Source organism: Sabethes cyaneus, chromosome 1, assembly GCF_943734655.1.
Source record: "Sabethes cyaneus chromosome 1, idSabCyanKW18_F2, whole genome shotgun sequence".
NCBI lineage: Eukaryota > Metazoa > Arthropoda > Insecta > Diptera > Culicidae > Sabethes > Sabethes cyaneus.
In genome coordinates this window covers 45,010,145-45,011,973 of record NC_071353.1, presented here as the reverse complement: position 1 = coordinate 45,011,973, position 1,829 = coordinate 45,010,145, and the positions used below count along the sequence as shown (strand labels likewise).

The following is a 1,829-nucleotide window of genomic DNA, read 5'->3' as shown; positions in this document are numbered from 1 at the left end:
AGGTCATCCGAGATTCCCGATTTATGTACAACACAGTTTAATTTGTGGCAATACGAAGTTTGTCGGGTCAGCTAGTTACCAATAAAAATATCAAAAAAATGTTTTTAGTGCTCAAAAGTTGAGTATATTATAAACCTTATTCTGTACGACCAAACATGTAAAATAAAGTTTCCTATTGAAACCAAATAATATAATCTAAAAAGTAACAACAAGAAATGTCATGGCCCAGAGTACAACCGGCACAGACAAATTGTAACAACCGAAGCACCCAGACTGGCAGATTTGCCCTCCTGCACTAAATTTCCACTCACTCGAATGCAAACGATGTCTCGACCAGCTGCAAAACTACGGCCGGGAAGAGCAAAAAATGGTCCGATTTAGAGCAATGCACTTTTAACAGCCCGCGGGGGAAGGGAAGAGCGCCGGCTTATTAAAGTAATCATCTTCTTTCGCTTGTTGGGGCTCCAAGTTATGTACCTTTTTTTTTTCGTTGGCAGCTGTTTAGTTAGTTGGTTGATGGCTAGCTAGTTCGAGCGCGGTTTGCTGGAAACGTGAAAATGTAATGGATCGAGAGATTGTTCGCTCTTAAATCGCAGCTTCGGAAAATTCCATTTCAATTATGTTTTGCTAATGAAAATACTTGTGCTTCTTCTTTCTTTACAGAAATGGGTTTCTTGATAAACCATCGTCGGCAAGTGCTTGATCTACGGTGGGCATTTTTAGTGGCATCCTTGTTGAAACTAGTGGTTTTGACATCCAGTGACGGAATAAAACTGCCGGATCAAACGGATGCTGCCCTAGCGCATCCAGTTGAAGGAAAATCTTCCGAAATACCCGTAGTTAATCCGGTGACAGGCGAAGGCCGTCGGCAAGGCAAACATTTGCTCGATTTTGTCGGTTTGGGTACAGGCCAGAATGTGGATCCATACTTAGGCCGGACGAACGCTCAGTGTCTGAATGGAGAACTTGCTGATTGCTTCAAATCACAAGCCCTCAATACATTCACCGACTTTTTTGCAAAAGATGTTTACCAGTAAGTATTCTAAAGATGAAATAATGGTTAAGTTTCACTAATACTGGACATTCTTTTTATTGTTAGGTTAACATCAGAAGCTCGAATCGTCCGACTACCGGAAACTCAAGTTCGCTCCCTACAATACGAAGGATTCGAGTACTCCGAAGAACCTCGCCAGCTGGATTCGGAGTGGGACCAGCTGTATAAATTTGGACTCCGTCAGCTTGAGCGTTTTATCAAATCCACGGCCCTAGAGTTTGAAATTCCGGAAGAACTCACAGAAGGTGGTCGCTACTCGGCTCGATTCATAGATGAAATTTCCGACGAAATCGACGTCATCGAAGATAAGAAAGCCCCTCTTTTCACACGTCATCGACTGAAGAAGATATTCATTCCACTGCTGATCATTTTGAAAATCTTCAAACTGAAACTTTTATTCTTCCTGCCAGTCATATTGGGCTTGGCCAGTTTTAAGAAACTTCTCGGCTTTGCTGCAATCATAATTCCCGGCATCATCGGTTACCTGAAGTTGTTCCGGCCGAATCAAAGCTGCTGTACAAATGATTTGTTCGCAAACAATTACCAACCGCAGTATTCCCCACAAGGAATCGGCTCGGTCAGTTACAACCCGTTTAAACCCTATCAGAGCCATTACTCGCGTCCGGAACCGAACTTTGCCGGTCCCTATGGCAATTACTACCGTGATGGTTCGGATCTGAAGGCCGGTGGTGTAAAGTTTGCCGATGAGCAGGCCTATCAGGGCTACTCGCAATACCGAAGCAACGATAAGGACATAAAGGCAGAAAAACAGTAG

At 43.4% G+C, this 1,829-nt stretch overlaps 1 protein-coding gene across 1 annotated transcript; it reads left to right on the top strand.

Annotated features, from left to right (window-relative positions):
- The first annotated feature begins 665 nt into the window (after positions 1-665).
- On the top strand, positions 666-1,829 carry LOC128745637 (uncharacterized). The gene is made up of 2 exons (XM_053842710.1): positions 666-1,033; positions 1,100-1,829. The coding sequence occupies exons 1-2, from the start codon at positions 666-668 to the stop codon at positions 1,827-1,829; spliced, it is 1,098 nt and encodes a 365-aa protein (XP_053698685.1).